General features: G+C 37.0%; 5 protein-coding genes across 15 annotated transcripts; all 5 read right to left on the bottom strand.

Annotated features, from left to right (window-relative positions):
- Positions 1-68: 68 nt before the first annotated feature.
- disp (dispatched) lies at positions 69-5394 on the bottom strand. 3 transcript variants are annotated; one of them, XM_069060618.1, is made up of 11 exons: positions 5223-5394; positions 4965-5104; positions 4646-4901; positions 4384-4584; positions 4174-4324; positions 3220-3452; positions 2981-3163; positions 2551-2926; positions 2302-2497; positions 1707-2148; positions 69-1659 (listed from the first exon to the last, which is right to left on the bottom strand). In XM_069060618.1, the coding sequence occupies exons 3-11, from the start codon at positions 4787-4789 to the stop codon at positions 262-264; spliced, it is 3324 nt and encodes a 1107-aa protein (XP_068916719.1). In that variant the 5' UTR covers positions 4790-4901; positions 4965-5104; positions 5223-5394; the 3' UTR covers positions 69-261. The 3 variants fall into 3 exon arrangements, with proteins under 3 accessions (XP_068916719.1, XP_068916718.1, XP_068916720.1); XM_069060617.1 differs by lacking the exon at positions 5223-5394 and having other exon boundaries at positions 4965-5204; XM_069060619.1 differs by lacking the exon at positions 5223-5394 and having other exon boundaries at positions 2704-2926; positions 4965-5204.
- A 504-nt stretch (positions 5395-5898) lies between these two features.
- On the bottom strand, positions 5899-7613 carry LOC138139990 (3'-5' exonuclease-like). The gene is made up of 6 exons (XM_069060636.1): positions 7442-7613; positions 7270-7391; positions 6996-7217; positions 6294-6435; positions 6140-6241; positions 5899-6085 (listed from the first exon to the last, which is right to left on the bottom strand). Exons 1-6 carry the CDS (start codon positions 7508-7510, stop codon positions 6029-6031), a joined length of 714 nt encoding a protein of 237 aa, XP_068916737.1. The 5' UTR covers positions 7511-7613; the 3' UTR covers positions 5899-6028.
- A 225-nt stretch (positions 7614-7838) lies between these two features.
- Positions 7839-14045, bottom strand: CRMP (Collapsin Response Mediator Protein). 2 transcript variants are annotated; one of them, XM_069060629.1, is made up of 8 exons: positions 13843-14045; positions 13117-13396; positions 12648-13063; positions 9550-9761; positions 8951-9287; positions 8689-8898; positions 8513-8639; positions 7839-8452 (listed from the first exon to the last, which is right to left on the bottom strand). In XM_069060629.1, exons 1-8 carry the CDS (start codon positions 13879-13881, stop codon positions 8376-8378), a joined length of 1698 nt encoding a protein of 565 aa, XP_068916730.1. In that variant the 5' UTR covers positions 13882-14045; the 3' UTR covers positions 7839-8375. The 2 variants fall into 2 exon arrangements, with proteins under 2 accessions (XP_068916730.1, XP_068916729.1); XM_069060628.1 differs by lacking the exon at positions 9550-9761 and adding an exon at positions 9947-10179 and having other exon boundaries at positions 13843-14042.
- Positions 14046-15367: 1322 nt separating this feature from the next.
- On the bottom strand, positions 15368-21723 carry GluClalpha (glycine receptor alpha 1). 8 transcript variants are annotated; one of them, XM_069060390.1, is made up of 9 exons: positions 21327-21723; positions 21157-21269; positions 20240-20313; positions 19698-19921; positions 19559-19641; positions 18322-18456; positions 18113-18265; positions 16632-16912; positions 15368-16457 (listed from the first exon to the last, which is right to left on the bottom strand). In XM_069060390.1, the coding sequence occupies exons 1-9, from the start codon at positions 21380-21382 to the stop codon at positions 16227-16229; spliced, it is 1350 nt and encodes a 449-aa protein (XP_068916491.1). In that variant the 5' UTR covers positions 21383-21723; the 3' UTR covers positions 15368-16226. The 8 variants fall into 8 exon arrangements, with proteins under 8 accessions (XP_068916491.1, XP_068916495.1, XP_068916494.1 ...); XM_069060394.1 differs by lacking the exon at positions 20240-20313 and adding an exon at positions 20960-21027 and having other exon boundaries at positions 21327-21603; XM_069060393.1 differs by lacking the exon at positions 20240-20313 and adding an exon at positions 20564-20631 and having other exon boundaries at positions 21327-21591.
- Positions 21724-21878: 155 nt separating this feature from the next.
- Naam (Nicotinamide amidase) lies at positions 21879-23852 on the bottom strand. Its single transcript, XM_069060397.1, has 5 exons — positions 23673-23852; positions 23412-23598; positions 22991-23359; positions 22595-22763; positions 21879-22532 (listed from the first exon to the last, which is right to left on the bottom strand). Exons 1-5 carry the CDS (start codon positions 23705-23707, stop codon positions 22294-22296), a joined length of 999 nt encoding a protein of 332 aa, XP_068916498.1. The 5' UTR covers positions 23708-23852; the 3' UTR covers positions 21879-22293.
- Positions 23853-25771: the final 1919 nt, after the last annotated feature.

Genomic DNA, 25771 nt, shown 5'->3' with positions numbered 1-25771 from the left:
AGTCGAGCATTTAGGGAAAAATCGGACGTGTAGAGTAGGATAAAATGTGGAATGAACAGAAAAACTAGTGGTTTTAAATATGTCTGTCTATAATTATATATGTATGTATATATATAATATATTTATGTTTATTTGTTACGTAAATGCCATTTGAACAAAGGTAAATGATAGTTGTTGAAAGAGCATTTATGTAATAAATCGAAATAAAAATAAAAAAGAAATACAGAGTATATCACAGAACATTTAGTCCTAATGTTACATTTAATTGTCATCGGCCATGATAATAGTAATGGCGCTGGTGGCGGATGGTGACTGATCTGTAAAGACATACCTATTTGGGTTGTTTTTGCCGACACCGCCACTACTTAAGGACCTTTGTAAAGCCCTCGGTACAGGCCTAACTCCACTCTTGCAAGTTAACGAATCTAATTCGTGAGTATCTGACAGAGAGGAGTTAACAGGACGATTTCTCTCGCTAGAGGACGTCTTTGATTTACTGGAAGGACAACAGCTAAGCTTGGAATAGTGGAATTGGCCGAACTGATTCTGGGGTCCAATAATGGCCAACATGGCGCCCAGGTGGAATGTGGCATATATCCAACTAACACTCATTACAGTTACAAGGAATACTCCGACTTGTATGTACGGCAGAATTAAAGAGGGCATCATGAACGCACCAGCTGCTCCGGTTGTTAACGCTGCCATCAATACAGGTCCTGCCATGTACGATAATGCATATTTTGTAGCAGCTATTCTTTCATCTGCTATAGCGAGTGGACACAATCTATAATTCACAGTGTAATGTAAACTAAAATCTACAGTAAGACCTATAGCTGTGGATACAGTTATAGATTCCAAAATGTTCAATTTCCATCCTAACAAAACTAATACTGCAACAGTTACAAAAATACTGCATGTTATAGTTAATATCGCGTATAAACTTGTCAAAATATTCAATGTTGATAAAAGCAATACTATTAACGCTAATCCCATTGACACTATAATTGCTAATATAGTATTTTCTGATAATTCCCTTTGTAGGTCGTAGAACTCTAGTTCGCTGATAAACCAACCATTTTTCATGGTTTTTGGAGCAGTTTTCAACTCTTCGCTCATCCATTTTTCTACCTTAGTGTAAAATTCATGCATATACTCATAAGACATTGAATAACTATAATTACTATCGTACTCTACAATAACAGCTTTTATTGTCGGAAATTGGTCTTTAGAAAATTTAGGACCGGCCATTCCAGGTATTAAATATTGACTAGGTGTTTCATAAATATCTGTCATTTCTTCAACGATGCATTCATAGAACACACTGCTGTTGTACGGAAATTTGGATGTTTTACAACACGGTGAGCGATCTCTGAAAGAAAACGAATCGACGCATTCTCTTTGCATTGACTTGATAAAGGTTTCTATAAAACAGTTTGGCAAAATGGGTCCGAATGTCGGTTGAAAAAATGGTTGACGGTGAAGATCACGGCAAAATTTCAAAAGCCAAACTTGCGATTCGGGCTGAGATATATCGAATTCCGGGTCCAAAACCAATTTACCCAAACTTTCAGGATTCAAGTGATCGCCGTTATCCTCGGGAAGGACTCCCCACACGAATCGCAGCGGTAATTTAAAATTCACGCCCACCTCGAGACTCAACTGAAAATCAAAATTAAAAACAACACAAACAACAATGAGAACCTTACCCTTTCTTCGCGCTTGAACCAGAAGTGATTTTTATATTTGAAGTCGTACTGTTCGAATGGATGTGAGCTATCGAACAGTTGAAATTCGGATGAATCTGGTAGTTGAAATTTCGGATAGTAAATCACTATGATAGTACTTATTAAAGCTATCGTGGACAATACAGCTAACCATATGTATCTGAAATTGACAACACTGTCTAGCAAGAAACGTTCCTTGGAGCTCCATATTCTTCCAAACAATGAACATTTTGGCCATGTCGTTGAGAGATTCCAAGTGGGCTTGATAAATCTCGAACAACACCAACGTTGTAAACATGCCATTAGACAACTCTTTGCTAAATCAACATTCGAACAACACGAACGTTCCCATATTACAACGCATGCAGGAAACCATGTTATCATCAATAAAAAGTTTGTTATTACAGCAGTTCCGGAAAAAATACTAAAAACAGATTTGTTAATCGGTCATCACGTCATCACAACTCAAAAAATTGGGATCACGGCGAGTCTGGTCGAATTAGATTAGAATTACAAAAAATTGTTAAAACACACCGTGATCCCAATTTTATTTGGTAATATTGTATATTTGCAATACCTAAAACAACAAATTGCGATAACTGAACTGGCGTATGATGCTAGAAAAGCTACTGAAGTGGTTAATGATGTCACAAACATGGAAAAAAATGCATGATGGAAGGTATCACCCATTAATTTGACAATTGAACTATTTTTTTCCTCCTTGACGGTATGCCAAATTTTGCAAAATATAAAAGCATCGTCTGCCCCAATACCTGAAATGTCTTATTAGTATCTGTTTGGATTTATTTTAAGTGCATTAGCGTACCGATTGCAACAATAATAGCTAGCAAATTCATGAATGGAAAGAAACTAAGCTCAAAAACGAGCATATAAATAAAATACGAAATTCCCAATGAAAATATGATTGCAATTATTGTCATGATAGTCAGGAACAATGATTCCGTATATAGCCACATACATAGTAACACAAACAGGGCTCCAGAAGTCATTAACCAAGCGTCCCGTAAGAGGCACTCGTCAAACAACGCATCTTTTATTCCGAATTCCATTGCTACAACTGATATACCTTCGTATTCTAAATCCATTTTAATTATTTCATGATAATAAGGTAACATTGCTGTACTACAAGCTAGTGGTAGAAATATCATTGTTTCTTGTAACGTTGTACTCTCGAGAGTATTCTAAAATAAAAAACTTAATAAAAGTAATTTAAAAAAGTGACGAAGTGGTGGTACATTAGGTGGTAGAAACGTTGTACTTGTTAAAAAATTAAGCACGTTAAAAACGGCGTCGTGACGAATGCATTCTGATGGTGCATCACAGTAACCTTTGTCGACGCAATCGGGCATCAATTGCAGTTTATGAAAATATTGCGAACAGTTAATCAGTAAGGTTTTTGTTGCGTTAACGTCTTCTTCCTGCAAGTTGATGGCGTTTGAAAAATACATTTTTGTCGATGGTCGACCTGTCATACCGTAATTGCTAAGCACGAAGTTCTATTGTGTAAAATTGCTATGTAATTCGCTAACGACCAAGGTTTACAACACTTCGAACGATAATCCCGATCAGCAGCAGTAACACATAAATCTTTATAATAACGTGCCTCTATAAACTCGTGCTCGATACGACACAAAGCCAGCAACGGCTTCAGCGAGAAGAGATCGTCGTTAAATTTCGATTTTAAAACTATGTGAGCGTATCGTTCATCTGCAACAACACATTTAATATACACATATATATGTGTGCACGCACACAGTATTTCCTGTTGGCTGTAAGATGTTTTATTAGCACAAACTGCATCTAGAATGTTTGCTAACGTTAGCGGTCGGGCAGGTGTTTCAGTTAATGACACACCACGAGACGTTTTCTCTTCCCAAAGATACAGTGCCATTGTCGATTGACTCTAACACTTAACAGTTCTTACCTTGGTTGTCGTGGGACTCCATAAAACTGTGTTGTGCTCTTTTAAGGGTCAACGTTAAAAGAAGTTGAGTTTTGGTGGTGTTTGATTGATTCAGTTTAAAAAGCAAAACGACGGCACTGCATTTTTGGGACTAATATGTGTATAGTGAAGAGACGAAATCTGTTTGGGATCATGATGTGTGGGATATTTTTACAGTTCCGTTTGGTTTTATAAAGTTTTTTTAAAACGTGGAAAACATCGATTGAGTTAAAAATTGTTTTTGTTTAATTAATAACAATAAATTGATAAAAATGGTAATGTTTTAATAAATATAGGAAATACAGAGCTTGACCAGGCTTTTGCTATTGCATGCACAAATATTTCAAAAAATATAAAAATAAACAGTATAAAACTACAATTCTACGTGATAAAAAACTTTTAAAAATACGTATGCTTAAAAATATTCAAAATGAGTAAAATATGTCTAAGTCTAAATCTAAAAATTTCTATAAACTTTTAGCTCACCAGGATAACCACACCGAAATCCCTCAGGTTCAATGGGCTTTATAACGATATTTTCAGCAGTTTTTGGGTGCAACATGTTTTTTAAAGCTCTCCAATTATTATTCGCGTAACTATTGTCGGAGCGATTATTACTTGCTTCATTTATAAATACCTAGAATGATACAATTTTATAAGTGTTACCGTTTCCTAAGCACTATACACGTTGAATACTTTAGAAAATTCAGTTTTTTGTTTGTTTTTCTTCTTTTTTCCACTTTTCTTAATTTTAGGTTTATAAAATGTTGTTACATTTCGCTTTATCAAAATATCTTTGGGGTTAATGGCAAATTGTCCTGAAGGTTTAGTTGATTCATCTAAATTTTTCCAAGCAGTCAATCGATTTGATATAGTTGTTCCTCTGGTGGAAAAGCCCTGCGACATTTTGAAAAATATCGTGTTAAAAATAATTAAAAATTCATGCAGAGCGACTTACCATTTTGGGGTCAGAAAAGTCTCGAAAGGGCTTGGTTTTTAGTGTAAAAGGTATCACCAGGCATGTACCAGAGAAAACAGCCACCGCTGATATAATAATGAAGGGGTGATGGACGATAATGTGTGCGAACCAGTTCAAATTCATTTTTAATGTTCAATCCATTTACCATTGGAAATTGCTTTTAGTCCCAAGTAGAAAAATTGCTTCTAATTTATAAAACGTCTTTTGACTTGTAGTAAAAACGGTCATTTTAGGGCTGAAACATAATTTTTTTTATAAATACACTGCGAATTATCGAGTCGGCGAATAAAACAATTACCCTATTTCATGTAGCCAAAGCCACCCTGGATCGCTCGTCCGGGCAGCCGGGTGCGGTAACGGGTAAACTAACCCACGAAATGAGACCGCTTCGTTTGCTCGCACCAAACAATTCACGGAAACAACATCAAATAACCCGACCTAAAATAAACATTCCCGATGACCAACAAACCGACTCCTGAGCAAATAAACCACGAAAAAACAACTTTTATCTCATAACTACGGCAAAATTCGTGACGAAACTCGCGTCGAAACTTACCGATGTCGCACGACCAGGGGTAGTTTTAGCGTGTTTTCAAGGCCACACGAGATGGAAGTCAGCTGTTTATAAACAAATACAATATTTCAAGGACACATCTACACTTTTCTACCAACAAGTCAAGGTTACTACCCGTGCACTCTGAAAAGTATCGCAGAATATTCTGATGTGTTCTGAAGGTGTACTGGCTTTTTCTTAAGCCAGCGACTTTCCTGTATTGATTTTAAATTTTTAGGATGTACTGCTCTTGATAAATTATACGCGGAAACCGCAGGCAAAAAATTATCGATTGACTTCATTATTCTATATTAGCATTTTATAAGCCGAGAGGCACTTGTTACGTTAAGGGAGAACGTGACTTATTAACTTTCGGGGCTCAAGGACTTTGTTTACTTCCATTTTTATTAAGTCATAACAAAATAACTCAATTTGTTAGGGCGGAACCTGTCTTTATTTATGGGCGTTTTAAATTCAGGAGAGCATCACTTTTCGACTCCACGAAGAAAAATTCATTTTTCACGAAACAAAACGTCGACGGTGAATAATTAACAAGCATAATTTCACTTTCTGCATGCCAAAGTACTGAACACTTCATTTTTTTAACGGCCGCGCATTGCATAAAATTTCACGCCAAATTTTTTTTAGACGACGTACGACATCTTAATTAAATGCATGATTATTGATTAAACAAACTTGTATTTTTGATCATTTATTGTATACAACTTAAATGTCCAAATGAAAAAGATCAACTACTAAAGTCCAATTTTGCTTAATAAAAATTCATCTCCGCACAGCAAAGGCTCATTTTAGTTATCTTGTTGCTCTTCCCTGCTTTTCAGTTCGTTATATAATAACAAGGAAGCCTGAAATGATTCAGATGTAAATCTATTTTTAGACTGCAACAGTTGTCTTCTTACATAAGCATCTGTGGCTGCATAATTTAATTGTTCCTTACTTAGAGGACTTATGTGCCATTTACTCATTCTTACTTTATTGTCCTTGCTAATTTTCATTTTAAGCTAAAACATATTTTGTAAATCATAAAATAATCACAAAAAAAGCTGAAAATACCAAATATCCAATCAATTTTTCCATACTCCATCGTTGCTGAAATGGTAAAATTTTATTGGCTAAAACACCACTGTCAATACAATTCTCTACTATTCTATCACCATCAAATCCTGAGAAGTCCCTTGATAATTTTCTAATATCACTGAAATCATCATATTATCTAAATCATTACAATTCAATTATACCATATGATCAAAAAACAATACTATCAAAGTTACCTATGAAAAACAAAAGCTAGTCAACAGTTGCTTCTTGATACTGTACTAAGTATAAGAACTATGTAATTGTTTCTTATACTTTTACACAGTATAAGAAACAATTGTTTGTGTGTACTGTGCTATACACAACCAATTGTTTCTTATATAGTGCTAGGGTCTTAGCCTAAAGCCTTAGTTGAAGTGTCACTGCTGTCATTTGGTAGGTAGGTACTTTGTTAAGCACCTAAATACTAATATTGTATTACACAATTTTTACAAGATGGTTTTTACTTTAGACCATTTATTCTTGAATCCTACTTTATAACAGACAAGTGACAAGTCTCTCATAACAGGTATTTATGTAAAAGTTACATGAACTATGATGCAGTGCTAAATTTTGTTTTTTGAAGGTAACTTGGATGACTTTTTTAATGTGGTCGACATGAAAGACAATTAATATGGAACAAAAACTATTAAGACATAATATGAATTATAAGAAAATTACTTTTTTATGTTTACTCCAGTTATTTTTACTTTGGGATGGGCTAAAAACATAGGCAAACCTTTAGGCACACTTTTAAAGTCACTGATTTGAATAAGATAGCAAGTGTCTAAATCAGGACTAATTTGAATTAATGCTACTTTTCCAGAACCTGTTTGAAAAGAAAATGGCCATTCTATGTCAAAACCTACTATAAGTAAATCTGCAGCAGCATCAGCCAAATTACTAAAAATTAAAAAAACATAATGGCTGGATTTCACTGTAACATTCATATTACACCAAGTGGTCACAAATAATTGCACATTCTACAAAATCTCTTATGTACTTTATCTTGCCCTTGAATTGAATAAACGGTCGATTTGCTTCTTCTTTTTTTTCTTTCTCTTTTTGTAATTTTATCTGGAAGCTCAACAATCAACAGGTTATTTTAAAACAATTATAGAACATACCGTTTCTCTTTGTTCTGCAGGTACTGATGACCTCAATCTCATAGAATAGCGAGGAGTAATTGCACTCATTGTATGGTATATTTGCACAAAAGTAAAAATATACTAGCACCTGTTAACGCTATAACCCCATCAAATTTGAACTATGAATTTGAATGACCCAAACAAAAAAACCGTTAATTCTAGGGATTTCTCGCTGAGGTGTTGGTACCCCTGATGTTTAAAATTTGAAGAATACATTTAAAAGTGACAGATCACAGCTACCTACAAGCCATGAATAATAAAATTTGTAATAAAAATTATTTTGGTTTTGCCGTTTACACATTAATCTGGATAAAAGATATACATATTTATTAAACCATTTAAAATATTTTACTGTAATTTTTAGAGGAATAAAAAATACTTTTGTCATTCAGTTTATTAGTTAAACTTAATAAATACATTGTCAATGAATAAAATTAGTAATTAAGAATATGTTTGTAAGGCTCAAAGCCGACAATTAAAGTCAGAACAGTGCAACTTAAAGATATACATCTGTGCTACTTTCATGCAAATTTACTTTCACATCTTTATGATTAAATTAAAAGTTATAACAAATGCCAGAAAATAAATTGTGAGTACAGCAATTATCATTAGTTTCATTTACTGCACAATACAACATTTAGTTTGATATTATATTATGAATAAACTCTCCCAATACATTGTAATGTATAAAACAGTAACAAAATCGTTATGCATCACTCTAATAATAATAAATCTATATCATAAAAACAAAACTTTTGATTTTTGAACAAAGGTACAGATAAAATGTGTAAATGATGTAATAAATAGAGAAATCGAACTATTCTAATGAAATGATTGGAAGATTATTTTGCTTTGGTACAGTTTTTGTAGTTTGTAGCTTAAGCATAACTATTGAGGCGCCATCTTCTAAATATTACCAGAAACCGGAAGATTTTCCACCAGGTGGGTTTCTTACACGAATACAGGACTTCCTGTCTACATCAAGCTCCTCTGGAATACAAAATTAGATATTAAAAAGTAAATATTTAAACAGAACCAAACAAGTTGTACCGCTTATAGAAAATGTTGAATCCTGAATGTTTCTTTGACCCTCAGGTCTAGCACCTCTGCATGAAGGAGTGCTCACAGCAGAATCTGGCAGTGTAGGTGTGGGACAAACTTTGTCCACAATTGTAACCTAAAACTAAAATTTTACGAACACGACCAATTTACAAATCGAAACGAACCTTTTGAAAATGTTCTGCTAGCTGATCGTTATGGGTACCATTTTTGATCTGTTTCAAATCAGCAACTTTGTCAGGATCGTAAACAAATGGTGCATACACGGGTGTCTCGATAAATCTACCGTAACCTTCAACGACCCGAAGTTGTTCTTCGTCAACACAGACTCGTCCGTTGACTATGACGTATTCAGGGACGCCATGACACACCATTCCCTAGATACGACAATTAAAAGTTAAACGAAAAACAATTCCTACGATCAAATACTTCAAATATGTTGAAATCGACGGCTTGATGATGCGTAGCAGCAGAAATCGTCCTGGTTTTAAAAGGATCCCAAATGACGAGGTCAGCGTCGGATCCCAGAGCGATGCACCCTTTTTGAGGGTAGATGTTAAAGATTTTGGCAGCGTTTGTGCTAGTAATGGCCACAAATCTACAAGGGTCGATGATCCCCGTTTGTACTCCTTTCTCCCATATGACCGACATCCGGTCTTCTACCCCGTTTACCCCATTGGGAATTTTGGAAAAGTCGTTTTTGCCAACTTCCTTTTGCGACTTGTTAAAAGTGCAATTGTCGCTACCGGTGACTTGCAACACATCCCTACATTACAAAAAAAGTGGTTATTTTCGATCCTTTGTTGTACATAGTTGTTTTGCCACAATTCAGCTAATTATTTACCATGTCATTTACCCTGTCAAGTGAGATATAACAATTCCCCAATTTAGATAGTAATGACGTCAACCTAATGAAGGTGACAACCGATTGAAACAAACCCCAAATTCATGCTTGAGATATACAATGATGATTTAAGAAACAACAGATCTATTAAAGTATGTTAAGTTAGGGGTTAATTCACACTTACGATGCCAACAACCCCAAAAGCTGGGAGGGCGTTTCAGGTCTAGAGCGTATAGCTGGTGACGTTACCAAGTTGGCATTACGTGGATCTCCTATAACACCAATACTAGAGGCAAGCACTTCTCCAAAAACTGCTTGTCCTTTAGAACGCACATCTCCGATAATATGTCCAGATTCTTCAGTAGTGACATTTAGGACATAAATGGGTGCGTTTACCTGTACTTAAAATTGTTTTGACACTGCTCACATGATCGATACATTGAATATAAGTGCTAACAAGAAGCAATGCAATGCGACAGGGTTAATAAGTGAGCCGAATGAGTAAATTAATTAGTGAAACTGAAGTAACTTAAATGATAACTTCGTCTAGCAAAACAACTGAATGGAAAACACAAACTTACTGTGCTAATAGGTTCAATAAAAATTGCGGTGTTGTGGGATCCGGTCTTAAAGGAGGACTTAAAACGTGGCCAGCCGAGTGGTTAAAGCATTCATGCCTATAATGGGAACCATCTGTAGCTATTGCCGCTACTAACGTTTCGCCATACACTCGGGTACCTTGTTCGCATGCTTGTTTTACAGCTAATCCTGCAGATTTGCTCATCACATGCACTACATACAATGGACAATCTACCTACAATTACCACCACAACTAAACATTTCTGTACAGATTTAAGATCAGAAAATAAAGAAATTTGGGGCGACTACAGTGCTAACAGCATTATTTTTCAATTCGAAAAAGATACACCCCGAAAATAAATTCGAGACGGTTGTTTGTACCTTTTTCGCATTTACTAAAATTACAGGAATCTCCACCAATATTATTTACGTTTTGTAATGCGATAAAATTACGTTGTTAGTTTGTATTTATTTTATTCGGTAAATCGTACGAGCACATTATATACTGGATTACTTTTTACATTTTTTCTTTAAAAGTATTACACATATTTAAAAATGATTTCTGAATTACCGATTCTTCTCTTAAATAAAAACGTGTTTAAAATTCTTGCAAAACTTTCATTACTTTAATACTAATATTTAATAGCTCCAAGTACATAATAGTGAACAGTTCTCTTAATTAGGTCGTTCAATAGTAAAGAAAAAACTTGACTGTAATAATGCTGCTTATTAATGACATCATCTCCACATAAAATACAAGCTGACAAATTGCTATTTAAAATGTCAAGTTACATATACAATGTACATCTTTAACAAAAAAGTTCTCGCATGTGTTAATCACATTTTGTTTGTTGTCGATAAAAAGTTATAGTTTAAGACAGTCATAAAAAAAAAACGATGAGAGAGAAATGGCAAGCTTTTACATTCTTTTTCGTTGCTCTTTAAAGAGGGTAACAAACAAATTCTTACGAGAAATTAATTTTGTGGATACATTTAACATTACCTATACAACGTGTCTCGGAAAAAAATACATAGGTGTATTAATTTTAATCAGTGACAGATATCGTCAAGAACAACAAAATTGTTATGTACCATTTTTTTTAATATAATTTTCATTTCAGTATTTTATCCCCCCATAAATTAACGAGGTGTCTATTTTCTAGTTATTTGACCCAATGACAGTGACCGTGAAAAACTAGTTTTTGTAAAATCGGCGCAAAACCTTATGTTTTTTTAATAAAGTTTTTTCGCTGCGCGGCCGAGGTAGAAACCAGAGGATTACATTTTTAGTTAGTTTTATACCACCACAAAAGGCAGGTGTTTACGTGTTGATTCTGTGATGAGCTAAAATTTTGTGAAAATGGAACGTTTATTTTCGAATATTGAATACATAGATATGTATTGTGTTGTGTGTGAAACGTGCGGGAGTGTACCTCGTACCCAGAGAATTTCCATACGACTTCTTCTTGTGGGGGTACGTGAAGGCCTTGGTATATTCGATCCCGATTGATACAATTGAAGTTTTAAAAGAACCGGTGGAAAATGCTGCCACAACAATTTGCAATAACAGAGATATGCTGGAAAGAGTGGAAGAATCATTTCTTCGGGGCCTTCATTATTGTATTGACAATAACGGTGGTCTTTGAACACTTTTTACGGTTAATATACAAGTTTTGGGAGACATTTTATCATTAGCTTAGGTATGGGCGATTCATTACGGTCAATTTAAAATATTTATTATTAAAATTGTTTTCATTTAATATCTACCATGATTCTCTTTTTTCTCTTCCACCCTTATTATTATAGGTCGCAGTAACGGGCGCAGCAGTTAGCCACTGTGCATAAGTTAGCAAAAAACAAGTGAAAGTTTTCTTGCATTTGTTTTTTCAACTTCGCTTATCAGCATCAGTGAAGAAAATAATCCGCATAGACGGGTAACGAAATGTGTGACAAATCTTTCAATAATTTTGATTTGATAACTTCAAAGTTTAGAAAAAAAAAATTGTTTCTATTAACGAGTTCTATTACCAGTTAAAATTAATGTACTTATTTCTGAGACACGTTGTAGACATCTACTTGAAACGCATGAAGTGTTGCTTCTTCCTTATTAATTTTTTTTACCACAAAGACGTTTAACCGAATTTATTTACTTTATGTAACGATTCATAAAATGAATTAGTAATTATTTACAAAACTGATTACTGTAAAATGTTTGTCTCATTAAGTATAAAAAATTAAAACAATGTTATAATGGTACTCAACTCATTAAATGTGGTAATTACATTGTTGTTGCGTGTAAAAAAAAATAACTGTAAAAATGACAAATCTAACTAAATAAAAAAAAACTTTATAATGCTCATTGTAAAATAATTAAATCGTTTTTTTTTTATAAAATTGGGTTGACGTTTATGAAAATAAAAAAATGTTAGTTAAACTGTTAAAGAATGAGTGGATTAAGAATCTTGCGTGTGTTTTGATTTTGAAGTTTTTTAAATGCATTAATAAAAGAGTCAAATAAGAAATGTAAAGATGATGATGCAAATTCTTGCATGCGTTAATTTTTTAGAGCCAATTTCGGAAACTAATAACAGATTAGGTAATTTTTGTGCTGTTTTTTTGTGGTGTCATACACACCATGATAAACATGATGGTAATAATAATAATTTTTTGGTGGAAATTCCCACACTACAGTTAAACAATTACCTGTTTGGCAATGACGCACGCTCTATTGACTGCTTCAGCTTCGACTTCTTCAGGTCTGGACAACTCATGTCCTTCAGGTCCAGTGACACCTTTAGCTAGAAGTTTTTCTACATTTTTCGCAATTATCGAGCCATTCTCGGCATGAACTTGAGCGATGGCTCCCAACTTCTGACACGTCTCAAAAACGCTGTACAGTTCAGAATCGTTCAACATAAAACTGTAAGCCATGAAAACTTTGAAAGAGTTGACTCCGTGTTCCTTGCATAGAATCTCCATTTCCCTTTTGACTTGATCGTTCCAGTGGGTCAACCCCACGTGAAGACCGTAGTCACAACATACTTTGTCGTCACCCTTGCGTCTGTACTCATAAAAAGCTTCAAGAATGGATTCTCCCTTCTTTGGCATCACAAAATCAACTAAGGCGAAAATTCATTGGTATCAAAATAAACCGCGATCAGTTAGAGCTTACTTATCATGGTGGTGCCTCCTGCGACGGCAGCTTTAGTACCCTGGTAGAAATCATCAACTGATGTTGCCCCCATAAATTCAAATTCAAAGTGTGTATGGGGGTCGATTCCACCGGGCAGTACATATTTGCCTCGTGCGTCGATAACTCTTGTACCACCAGGAATTATTAGATTACGACCCAATTGTTTGATAATACCGTCTTCAATGTAAATGTCATCTTCAGTGATTTCATCATCGTTTACTACCTTGCCATGCTTAATAAGCAAACGATTCTGGGCGCTCTGCAGTTTAAGATTTATAAAAATATAAAAGACAGATTCTCCCCGATTTTCTATTCACTACATCAGCACGAACCGGTCTACGACATGACGTTTGTTGACCATAGCCATGGCATACTATGTTAATTTAATCATTATATTTGGTTATGGACAAATAAAAAATTGTGTAATGTTAAAGATAAGGTTTCAAGTGTTTACGCATAGAGGTTTTAAGTGTTTACGCAAAATATTAACATGCCGTGTAAAACCGACATAGGTACAGGAAAAGGAAGCGAAGTAATGTTTTAAAAAATCAATACACATAAAGTACGTTGAAACGTCGTTACTTCCTGTGATATCCCCACACTACCGTGCATACTTAATTAATTGCGTGCTTAAAAATCGCAAGTACTCACTCATGGGGCATAACATTTAAAAATATCTTATGCAATACACCTGTTATTACTCACCTGTAAATGAATGGGAACTTTTTTCACTGGAGTACTCATTCTGGGTTACCTCAACCTTTCTAATGTTTACAATAATGACAATTTCCTGTTTTTTTACCAATCAAATCGAACTGGAACGGATGACAAATTTAACACCAACAACCTATAGCTAGAACGACCTTGCCCGGCAATGTTAATATTTATAATGTTGGCAGTGGTGATGGTGAAGGTTTGTGCAGAGTTGGTAGTAGGGCGAGGTTGCCGGGTCTGAAAAATTGACCAATCAGAAACGTTCTCGCTTGGATTATTGGACATGATCGGCAAACATCGCTCCTCGATAAATGAAACTCACCCTTAAGTACTTGGATATAAGAAACATTAAAGCGAAAAAAATTTGCCAAAATAATCGCTGTTTAGGCAACCAATAATACACCAGTGTAATTTGAGAGTTTTAAATTTGTATTAAAAATATTTAATCGGTCGGTCTAGTTCAACATAATTAAATTTGTTAATTGCAAATAACTCGACTAAATGCGATTTAATAAAACCAACATAAAATTGAATACCAGTGGTAATTCAAATTTCCCGCGTAAACCATTTTAAATGGTTGCGATGTGGTTGTAGGTTTTCGCTCGCCTGTTGCTGTCATTTTCGAACATGTGTGTTTGTTTACCAATTCTGCAAAAATTCCTCATTCGCCGGTATTCTTTGTGGTATTGTATTAATTTGTTATTGTATATTGTTGATTTTGGAAATGAGCATAAACGCGCTTGATCATGAATATTTATCAAAGTTGTGAATGCAATTAAATAAAATACGCACAAGTAACACCCCCACAAAGTGAAAATAATAAATAACACCATCGTAACGATTGATACGTATAATTAACAGGACACGAACGCATAATACAGGTATGGTTCGTACAGTCACGGCCACGGAATTTCGTCAGTCAATGTTATTCAACTGACGTTAGCTGTAAAACAGGTTTTATATATTTCTAACCCCAGATTGGAATTTGTGACATGGATGTCAATTTGTCAATCATTTTTATTGTGCGTGACAGAATTTCTGTCACAAAATTTTTGAATGTCAGTCATACCTAATGACAATAAAGCTTAGGCTACACAAATTTTTTCGAATTGACAGTAAAATAACTGACGAAATTCCGTGGCCGTAACTGTACGTTGTTTCTATTTTTAGAAATGTACAAATGTGCCACTTTTAGTCCCAAATATTTAGTTCGTGTTTCAACTTTAGTAAATTTGAACAATTCACATTTCAGGGGTGAACTCTAAATGTATGTGTTATTTGCTGTTTATTCAGTCTTGACTGAGGTTTAGTTTTATAACTGCCGCCAGCGTATTTTATTTGTTGGTTGGGTGATACAAAAAGGTAAAATACAGCCGGCACATAAATAAACCTCATACAGTATTCTAGGAATCACAGCTACTGAACTGTGTTCAGGCTGAAAGCCAGGAAAATATTCTACATAGGTATTTTGTTTGTCGACCGAGATTTCAACATTCATCGGTGAAATAAAACACTGTTAAATTTCTACAATTTTATTACATTTACAATAGTCAAAACTTACAGTTATAACGCAATATCACGTAAAATGAGATGTACACATTCCACCCTGATGTATGTAATGCGCAATGAAGAAAATTCTATTAAATTAACGTATGATTCTCTATTCTATGTACTAGGAATATAACGATGCTCCCTTCTTCATCGAAGGAATTATTAGAGTATTACAAAATTTCCGATTGACAATGCGTGTAAATGTATAATGACGTATTCAATCGATTGTGATACGGCATCACCCTGTATAAGCAACTGACAAGAGGGAAATATTAGCGATAAACGTATAATTAGAAGTTCTAACATATCGAATTGTATGTATCAAGTAAGAAGGTAACAAACAATAAACAATGTACAATAAAATACGAACGTATATGATAAAAAACGTCATAAAAACAGTCATCTCGTACACTCCGCCGTTAACAAACTTACATAATTTGAAAAAACTAATCGACTCTCTCAACATGTAACAATAAACAGTTTTCACGAAACAAGTATTAAAGTATCTAAGTAGTTCAGTTAATTGGTAATTACTTATTATATCAATACAAGTTTGCGGAAATCAGGCATGAAGATGATGTATAAGAGACTTGTAGAATTATGATGAATCAACGTTGCTTTTAATACTTTTACGCCCGTTCAAAGGACTTTTGTGCATCAATTTGTTCACACATTCGTCCGGGTTATATTTTTTTTTGTTTTTTTTTTTTGAGCAACTTATCTACAAATTTATTGCACATTCAACAAAAACGTACTTGAGAACGTAATAATCATATTTACATTTACGAAAAATCACAATACTATTACGACTCTTGCAAGAGCATTTACGATTCTTCGGCTTCTTCACGAAATAAATATGTTGACCAGTATATTACATTGAATAGTGCGAAAACTAAAGGAAACGTGATTCGGGAGATAACATCAATGCGCTTAGATCTTGTCGGGAACTTTGATAACCAAGATCGGCAACAATTTGGACGTGCTGGTTGCATGTGAATTTCACATTGACGAACTTTTTCTAAACTCATCGGATCTCCGGGATGACGCACCAAAGGCTTCTGAAAAAATTACCATAGCTCAACTTGTTTAGGTTGTCCATGACTGGTCAGCAACAGCGAACACCTACGAGATCGGTTGCACCCCCAAAACCGGACGGGGTGCAACGAATCCCTTTCACGGAAATTCAGGAGTCACAACAGCGGGCCATCTATTTCTTAATATAGCATTACCATTGCGAATGTTGCGTTGCTGTCCGTGTCTATCAGATCCGACGTTGCATCCATTGACGCGGCGTGCTCCAGCTCGCACTGTCTTCTTTGCTTCTTCATGTTTTCTCTGTGCATGTCGGAACGTGACGCATAGTTTACGAGAGCAAATTCTAATAACGCCCCGAATACGAATGTCAAACAAACCCCCGTCCACACATCAATCGCTTTTGTGTACGAAACGGGGGGTAGAGATGCGTTAATACCCGATGTTTGCGTAGCCATTGTGAGCAAAGTTGTAACACCTGAAAATTTAAGTACCTTGTAATCCGTATCAATATCGAAAATCTTCACTCCTTGCGAAAAAAGCTTTCGTCGCTAATGGTCGATTAAACTCGACAAGGTCAGAGAGCTTAAGTTGTTTGCGAGACGTAATATCAAATTGGAAACAATTTTCTTCAATATGCGAGAAAATTCTCCTCGAGTTAGCTAACCGAATTAGTCGGACAATTGTCAGAAACGTTTTCGAGAGGAAATTTGTTTACCTCACACATCCCCCATTATTAAGGGTTATTTTTAGTTTCGCACACAAACAAGCGACAGAGCTCGCTCTTCCGGTGTAGGCCTACAGAAATCAACCCTTAATAGAAAGCTTTTAGCATTTAACGCAGTTTCCACCTTTGTTGTCATATAAATTAATTACGGCTCTTAATTTACAGATTTTATTGAACGAACTTTGACATTTACCAGATTGCATTAACCAAACGATGGATACACGACAGGCATTAAACTTATCATAACGGGACAACGCTTTTAAATTAAAAGCACTTACGGTTCGTTTGTTCTCTGGTTTGTTATCGCAGAAACTTGTTCGCGGTAAAAGCTAATTGTTACGTTTGGAATTTTTAAAACTTCCATACACGACATCCAGGCAGTTTATTTATTACGCCGGATTTAACCGATGCGATTAATAGCTATTTACAATCGAGTGTGGGAAGTTACATTTTGCAGCTCAGTTTATGAAACACTCCGCTGCGCGTCGTGTTTCAAATTAAACTTCGCGCTGCATAATGTTTCACACACAAATTATGTATAATGCTTTTTGGCCGACGTTTTTTAATTTAAAATGCTAAAAACAATTACTACTTTTCGAATTTTAATGGAACGCACCCCAGAATTGTCAAATGTAAGGTAGAACCGACAGATGGCGCTGCTATTTTGATTTATATTGTTCTCCTGAAACTTCATTAATTTAAAATTGTGTATTTCTTCTACGTTTCTAAAGTTTAAAAACAAGGATTATTTACTTTGCCGCATAGTATGTGGGAAAAATTCACCGTCGCACAGTCGCCGTAAAAACAAAGTTTCATGTGACGTGAACAGTGCGTATTTGCAAAGTTTCCATCATAGGAGGCCAAAAAATAAATCATTTAATTTTCGATGTGGACGGAAAGAGAAAAAATTCACCGTACATAAAAAATATCAGAATAAAATAAGTTACTTACCCAGGGAGACACGTGCAGGTACAGCTCCTTGATCGAGCCAAAAAGACACCCACGATACAATTACCAACATACAACAGGGTATGTAAATTTGTATTAGATAGTAACTGAATTCTCGTTTAAATAATAAATCGACTTTTAAACAACTATATTCACCTGCAAAAAGGTTATCATGTTTGATTTGTCAGTCGGTGCATGTGTGCATGACGTACCAGTGTTAGTTTTACTGTTACAATAGTCAGTAAGAAATTTTTCTAATGTAAATCTAGGTAGGTGTAAATTTTTAACTACTTGTACGGGATCGCCTTCTTTCCACAAAAACACTAAATCATCGGTCGTCCAGCCATCTATAACGGGAAAAGTTAAAACTAATCTAACTATTTAACTAGAGATGTAAGATATTCACAGATTAATTCGATCATACTGGTACCTGACGATGGCTCGTGATACCACTATAAAATAGTTAATGTCGTCATTTTATAGAGACAGACCGTTTAACTTCAGTCAAATCAATATTTAGGTTTTAAGTAATTCACATGCTTCGGCCTTTCTAAACTAATCGCATTTTAAAAATAGTCATGCAAATCTGCAAAGGACGTATTTATTCGATCGTCGATGGTCCAGTCGGCTTGTTCAATAAATACACCGATTGCAGAAAATGGCAGACGTTAACAAGTGTTTTTTTTTGTGTAATGGGTACGAATGATGAATGAAAATCAAGCGGAAAATGCTCATGTGTTTTTGCGGAGCTCGGTAAAAAATACCCGTTTATTAAATGTTTTCGGGGTATATTTAGTGTTAGTCTATTTGGCACCACCGCAAGAAAAATAACATAATTATGTCCTCATACGTTTGTCGGATAGCGTGTCAGATAGGTACTCTTGTCATCACATTATTTTCGAGTCGTTATTTTTCCAATATCGGGAGAATTCAGCTACCAAATCAAGTATAAAAAATATATATACATACATGTATGTATTTTTTTGGTCGTAATGTATAAGGTGTAGAAGAGTGTGAGGTGACGTATTTGATTTGGTCGAAGTTGATACGGTTGTATGATGAAATATGTTTTAGCAATTCATGAGGCGTCGGCTTTCTTATAACAGGTTCCGTATTGGTATTCGAGTCCGGTAATACGTTAAATCCGGGGATTTCGGACGGCGTGCTCAAAACTGAAAGTAGGTACCTACACCTATCTAGGGAGTTATTGAATGATGAAGTTCGTGTTGTGTGTTGTAATTATTGTGTAGTTTATGTAGGCGATGGATACGAGTATGTGTGTGCGTGCGTAAGCGTGTGTGTGTGTGTGTTTTGTACATACGAGTATGTAATTAATTTGCGATGGTGCTAAATGGACAGAGAAGGGTTGGAAATCGTCGGTCAGAACAGAGACTAGAGAGTAGAGAATAGCGAGAGAGAGAAGGACGAGGAGGAGTAGATAATACTCACAGCTAGCCATCCGTAAGGAACATATTTGACGGTCAAGGGGGTAGAGCTTGAGGTTCATCGGACATGATAATGTCAAAGATATTCTGAAATTGTAAACGCATTGGAGTGGCGATGGTTGTTCAGAAGGAGATGATTTTACCTTATGCTATAGAGGACCGAACCGTACGGAAAAATGCGAATGTAGACGTTGGGCATAATAATGTTGTGGAAGTGCCCCTCTTTTTCGTTAGAGAAAAAGAGATCGGGCATCCAGACGCGGCTGGCTTCGGTTAAAGTGAGATATTTGAGACGACCACCAAAGTCGTTAAACTTGAGTCTCTCGTCTAACCATTGTTCTCTGAAGGTGAGTTGTACACTGTATTCCTGTAATATCCAGATTGTGAAGAAAGAGCGTTTGCGTCGAGTTAAGAGAGAAAGCATGCGACATGCACTAGAAGTTGAACAACCTGCGATGGGAGTATGAAACATGCACTAGGTGGTTGGGTAGTTAGGTGGGTTAGGTAAGTAAGTTAAGTATATGTACGGCGTGGACTCGCCGGGGCTGCAGCGCCACACGGCATGCTCGGGCTGGTGCTGGTGCCCTCATTGCAACATCACCTCTCGGCCTGGTGCAAGTGAACGCAACCGAGTATTACACCCATCCAATACTTGACATGACTGGCAGACCGCGCACTCACTCACCATTTTATAATCGTCTATTTTGCTGATAGACCGTAGAAAGAAGTTGATGTAAACTACAGTCGGGCCGTCTCCTACTGCGGTGGAACAGAACAAAATAAATTACTATGTTAAGAAGGTAAAGTCTTGGCTGCGGGGCACGGCGCCAATCACATCTCGCATTGGCCATGTCCGCATGCAAGCACGCGGTCGCCGGCCCACCGCCCCACAAAACACGAAAAGCACACGCAGGCCGTCCCGCCCCACAGAAGATCAGAAGATGAACTATGAACTACCATCCAACACTACACAAATAGAGACCATTCCCTGCTGCCAATAGCCACTTACCATGGTAACATCATCTATCTTTGAGATACTTCTGACAAATATGTTGACACGGACAATTGCGGGACCATCTAGCGGTTAAAAAGAAAAACGGCTTTATTAGTGGACATCATCACCGGGGGCTCGATGCGATCGATGCATGAAGGCAATGAGGCACCTGCACCTGCACGACGGCACCGACAGAGCAGCACCAAATGCTACCTTACTGCCCGCTAGCCCACTCGAAAGGCATTCAGCAATCAAACCTAGAAGCTAGACGGGGTCGACGAGTAGAGCCCGCTCGACGCTTCCTGGTGGAGTAGCCGCCGCGTCAAACGGTCCCTCCTCGCCGCCGCCCATGCTGGCTCGTGTAGCATCTCTATACTAGCCTACAGAACGATGTGGTGGGCGCCCACTTACCATCTTGATGTCACTAATGGTCGCAATGCTGCGGACAAACAGGTTTACTCGGACAATGGCTGGCCCATCTAGAGCGATGGACAACGTGTTACATTACATATATGTACAACAAGCAAAGGCAACAAAAGACAGAGGCCCCGTTCTCTGGACGTCTGACCTAGACATTATAGATACGGCCAACCACGAAATTCGCTCACCTGTGCCGTTCACGCCAGACGGTCGGATTCTGGCATCGTACATTCCCTGTCCCAAAATCTGATCCAACACCTCTTTCTCCTTTTCTCGAAAATTAATCTTGACATTTGTGCACCTATCGTGTACGTGAACGATTATACGAACATACAACAAAAACTGACAAACAACTTACACTGTCACGTGGATGATGTGCACTATCAACGCGACGAGGGTGTAGTATGTATACATCGCTACCGGAACTGGCCCCAAGAGTCGACCTCTCTTCTTCGAGATGTGTCTCGGCCAGTCCTCCAGTGAATACTATTTCACTCGATCATCGGAGGGCATCAATCTCAAGGAGTTGCTCTGACTCCTCCTCGCGAAAACACACGCACTCACTGAGGAGAGCCCGTGCACCGTCGATTATTATGAGCTGTACCTCTAACTCATAGGAAGCGCTATATTGATCGTCGGTCGGACCTCGCGCACTAACGACGTCTATTTTTGCAAGCGCGCGAGTTTGTCAAATCCGACAATCAACAAACCGACCAACCTTCTCACTTGCGTTTCACGATTTCCGCACCTACCTCCAGGACAAAACTCCACACAAAGACACACGACTCTCCCATTCCTTGCACTTTTTATTTTCACACCACACCGTTTTTACCAACACCATCTACATACCTACCCGCATATTTTCTCCTCTCCTCCTCCTCCTCCTCCTCCATCCACAGACGCGTACGCTGCCACCGTCATCTCTGACGTCACAACAAACGTACATTTACCCTTATTCTTACGGCTTCACGGGAAGCCTTTTCATCTTTTACCTCCCGTACACCGATATTTAACGATCCTTCATTAAAATCTACTTACATTCAATAATCATTTTTTATTAAGCAGTAAAAAGGCTCCTCAAAGCTGCTTACCAATTTTATTTCATTCATATACAATTTCAATACAATTCCGCACAAATTGCCTTTTTATCAAAAAAACACCCACCGCATGTTTCGTTTGGAGCTCGCAATTTTTTCTTCGTTAAAATTTAAAATTCGTTTAAGCCCTCTAATTGGCAACGTGGCGATGCGGCAATAACAACTAACATACATCTAAGTTGCTATTATTAACAAATGCACCTAATTATACCGATAATAAATAACACTTTAATGATTATTCTCTAGCCTGTTCATTTTCAGTTCCATCGCCAATTTATAACCCAACTCTGGACGTCTGTCCCTTCCTTCGACCATCGCTTTTACTTGATTAGAATTAATAATGACTCCGTTGTTCTTGATGACAGTATTTTTAGTCTTCTCTATGTCCAGCAGGTCTACTCCTCTGCTGCAATCATCCAGCAGAATCGTTCTGTAACCAATTGCAAGTGCATCAACAGCTGTCGCACCTAAATAAGACCGATTTTTATACAACGTGATCATCTTGAATTCCTCAAACTGATAGATTTACCTACGCACACGTCGTAGGCTAAACCGCAAATGTATATGTCCGTCGCATTTCGCATCCTCAACTGAGCGCAAAGGGTCGTGTCTGTCATTTTCTTGTTGTCCCAAAATACCGAATAAGAATCGACGTCTGGATTGGTCCCTTTGTACACTTTTATCGAATTTTCCACGACCTAACAACATAAAAAGAACCGTCAAAAAAAACAGAATCGTGTCTGGGCTTGTTACGCGAGATGTCCATTGTATGGGGGACTACACAAAAGTACTTAAAGGAAAAAACATGTTGCGCAGTTTGCTGGCGAAAAATTCGAAAGTGCTGTTACATTATTAGATTTATCTGTGCGGTTTGCTTTGTGGAAATGTACAGTTCAGTCGCAAACAAACGCGATTCGTTGTGTACCTTCAGGTCCTTGTGCAGCTCCGACCCCCAAGTGTCCTGGACGCAGTGACGCGGCCAAAGCCTTTGTTTCATGGGCGGTGGTCCGGCGAAAATGACGGTGTCGTAAGTTTGTGCATTTTCGGCTGTGACGGGACTTGATGGATGGATCTCTCTCTGACCAATATTATCGATAAATGATACGTGATTGCTCGGATGCCAGTCCAAAGAGTAAAACACCACGTCGAATTGGACCGTGTCCAACAAATGATTGATAGGTTCCACTACTTCTAATCCATTTTGCTGTGCGGAACAATTACTTATGTTTAATGTGCCACTTATGAAGTCGTTCTGAACGTCGACTATTAAAAAAGCAGCAATTGGACGCACTATCTGAAAACACTTCCATCAACCGTTTCCGTTCACTCCTCAACTGGAGACTCACGATTTTGATCCAGTGGTTCCAACAAAAGACAAACTCCTCACGGTCCACGTATCCGTCGCCGTTCGAATCAAACACGTTGAAGACTTCTCTCAGTTTTTCTTCTTCCAAATTGTATATTTTACCTTTGTCATTTCGGAAAAGGGCGCGACTGAGCAGTCGGAACTCGTCCAGATCCAAATGTCCGTCGCTAAAGAAAATTGCGGGACCGGTGAGCGGTCATTTTGACGAAATTTCTTGACAGTGTTGCAGTGTTGACGTTACCTGTTCTTGTCGAATGCCGAGAAGCACGCGTCCATGGTACACTAGCAAACAAAATCTACTAAATCGATCATTTCCACCATGGACTACTGGCTCTGTTGTGGTTCTACAAAGCCCCAATATAAACCGGGGGTGTTACGGACTGGTACGGGGTGGTGCAATAAAAAATACCTCCCTCGATACAGTTTTCGACAACAATGCCCGCATTAAGAGCACAATGGGGTGGTGCCTCCTGTCTTACACCTTCAAGGTGTGGGCATGTGTACCTACGTAAGCACACATCGAATAATAATTTTCAGAGGATTCGAATTTCGCCAGCCACTCAGATTCTGGATAAATATTTGCGAGGAAATTGAATTCGTTTTTCCACGTTAATTCATATTAATAAAAGGAATATCAAAGAGATGTTTTAAACAGATATCGATTCTTAACCAAACCGCTTCGTAGCAATTATTTTTTAAATTACATTTGCTTCCGGCGAAAGCTCAGCTATATTTTTATCAGGTAATTTACTACATGTTCAACTTATAAAGGATTTACAAGACCGCTCTCGGTGCGCTGTAACTGTCATTTGATGTCATTTCCGTTTCATATTTTTTTACAAAACGATCGGTAATATTTGCTTCCTAATATAACCCATATTTGACGTGTGCAAACATTATTCCTCTGTTTGGTGTATTTTTCGCTGTGCGAGGTTGTCACAGAGAGACATTTTCGCTTATCGTTGATGTAGATTCCGACGGCATTAGTGTCACCTCGAGTGTCGTCTTTCGCTTTTCTTTTTCTGCCGGACTGGAAGTGGACATTTGAAGGACGAAAGTGTCTCCCCTGCGTTGCTAAATTTATAACGTAATGTATGGATTTACGCTTGGTCGAAAGAGATCATCTTCTTACCTAAACAGAACAAAAGGAGCGGAAAAAATTACGCACGACGGTCACGTTCCATCTCTCATTTTGTTTTATAAAGCCCGTTTTTCAATTTCTGTAGCTCTGAACCGAGTTCATTACTTGCCGACTAATTGAATCTGAACAATTAAGTGAGCTGTACATAACGCACAGGATGTGGAAATACACACTCCCGTGATTTCAGAAATTAGTGCGAAAATTTGGCGAGGTCTGTACGCATAAATATATTGTTAAAAACAGCTTGATTGTGATTTTAGACCATCATTTGATTAAATTTAGTAACTGTGACTGTTGCGTTGTCGTGTGATTTTTTGGTGCCAATGTTAGCGTCCCGATTGTGATCAAATTCACTGAAATAACCCGAAAAACAAAACGTCTCTTAATTATCTCCGGTTCTTCGTACGAATAAATGTATTAGATAAACAGACGCATTTTTACACAAAGCACATGCCAAATAAAATCGTTCAAGAGAATAGATGATGACTGGCGTGAGTCACATGTTATATTACTTTGTGAAACTTTTTTTGCGTGACATCTAAATGATGAAAATATCAAAAGCTCGTTTACCGAAGCACGTATTACGAGCTTCGCAGCTGGACAAGACAAGACTTAAAATGAGAAACATTTGTAAATCGATAAAAAGTAATTTTCAATTTCGTCTGCTTGTCTTAGCCGTACATCAGATGCTCAAATATTAATGGATCTCCTCGTTGTTTTAATTAAAAAAAAAAAAATGGAAATGCAGAATTCGTATTGTAAATCGTGAAGGTGTGGCAAATTTCCGTCGCCACATATTTATACTACGGTGATTTTTTCCCATTGGATTTTTTACGAGAATTGAGATATTTCGAGCAATCACAACACGTCAGAATGTTTACATTTCGCCGAAAAGACAAGTTAGTTGCTTGTTATTGTTTAAATTATCTGTTAATCAAGATCAATAAAGTCATCTCATAAAAGATCCGACGGAAGTGAGCTTTTACACCGGGAAAATTGTTGCATTAGTCCAATTGAAAAATTGGCGAATTGTTTAACAATCAAGATGCAATTGGAGCAGTTGGTACAATGGCGACTATTATTTTTGTTTCGAATCTCGATGTTTCTCGTAGCGTTAAAGCTTAAAGCGCGCTTCTTGAACCTGATGAATTTACTTATTTGCCGTGTTTGCTCAAATGTGAACCTTGAACTCTGACAAT

Source organism: Tenebrio molitor, chromosome X (genome assembly GCF_963966145.1).
Source record: "Tenebrio molitor chromosome X, icTenMoli1.1, whole genome shotgun sequence".
Lineage (NCBI taxonomy): Eukaryota > Metazoa > Arthropoda > Insecta > Coleoptera > Tenebrionidae > Tenebrio > Tenebrio molitor.
Note: the sequence above shows the minus strand (reverse complement) of the source record. Positions and strands in the feature narration are given on the sequence as shown.